The sequence below is a fragment of the Geospiza fortis genome, unplaced genomic scaffold (assembly GCF_000277835.1).
Source record: "Geospiza fortis unplaced genomic scaffold, GeoFor_1.0 scaffold432, whole genome shotgun sequence".
In the NCBI taxonomy this organism is placed as follows: Eukaryota; Metazoa; Chordata; class Aves; order Passeriformes; family Thraupidae; genus Geospiza; species Geospiza fortis.
The window spans coordinates 1,319,853-1,320,891 of NW_005054436.1; the positions used below are offsets into that span (position 1 = coordinate 1,319,853).

General features: G+C 59.6%; 1 protein-coding gene across 3 annotated transcripts in view; it reads right to left on the bottom strand.

The window, feature by feature from the left end:
* LOC102042750 (protein FAM49A-like) overlaps positions 1-1,039 on the bottom strand; it is a 7,031-nt gene that overhangs the window by 4,389 nt on the left and 1,603 nt on the right. Inside the window, exons 3-4 of one of the 3 annotated variants that reach the window (XM_031062055.1) lie at positions 861-940; positions 273-394 (exon numbers count right to left, since the gene is read on the bottom strand). In XM_031062055.1, the coding sequence (XP_030917915.1) occupies positions 273-394; positions 861-933 (195 nt within the window). In that variant the 5' untranslated portion in view covers positions 934-940. Of the gene's footprint in view, positions 1-272; positions 395-860; positions 973-1,039 lie in introns of those variants that run through there. The other 2 variants (XM_014309537.2, XM_005427111.3) reach the window with 2 other exon arrangements.

Genomic DNA, 1,039 nt, shown 5'->3' on the forward strand with positions numbered 1-1,039 from the left:
GGTTTTTGTGGTTTGGCTCTCTGTCCGAGCCAGCTCCCTGTGATTGGCCATTCATTAGAAACAACCAACATGGGCCTATCAAAGATCCACCTGTTGCATTCCACAGCAGCAAATAATCATTGTTCGCATTTTGTTCCTGAGGCTTCTCAGCTTCTCAGGAGGAAAAATCCAAAGGAAAGGATTTTTCATAGAAGATGTCTGCAACACATACCGGCTTTACAACTTTCACAAAAGTTGTGGAGTTTTGATTATCTCCGCAGAACAGCACCCACCTCTCGGATCTCCTGCCCGGCGCCCGTGTAGGACTGCAGCTCGGCCAGGATGGTCTGCGCCTCCTCCAGCACGGCGTTCACCTGGTTCCACACCGCCGTCTCGGCCTCCGTGGGCTGCGCATCTGCAGGGCAGCGCCCCGGGGAGAGAAACCCGGAGGGCTCTGAGCGGGGCCCGGGGAGGACAGAGCCAGAGTGGGGTGCCAGCACCCCCGGCCGCGGCTCCCCCGCCGGCCCGCCGCCCCTCCTGGCCGGGCCTGCTCCGTTCTCCTTGCCCCAGCTCAAGTCAAGCCGTGGAGCAGGGGGCGGCTGGGGGTGAGTCCTGGGTACCCTGTGCCCGCGATCCTGCTCACCACGAGGGATCCCCTCGGCCCCAAGAGGCTGCAAAGAGCCCCGGGGGAGAGGTGAGGAGCGACAGCCCCCGGCCACAGGCCTGGCCCCCCTCCCCGGGGACACCCCCGGATGGCAAAGGTGGGGGGAGGACGTCTGGGATGGGCGCGATGCGATGGGCACAAAGAACTCAAAATGGTGTGGATGTGGAACTCAGGATTAAGTACGGAACGAAAACGGAAAATAAAAATCCCATCTCACTTTCAAAGTCAAGGAAAAAATTAGGGCCTTGGTCAAGTTCGTTATAAGTCAACACTTTTAGAAGGTTCCCCATGTGAAACCTGCAAGAGAAGAAACAAGAGGAAAAAAGCATGAAGCTGAGGTGGAGCCCGGGGAAGAGGCGCTGGGCTGCGGGCAGCGGCGGCGGCCGGAGCCCCGTC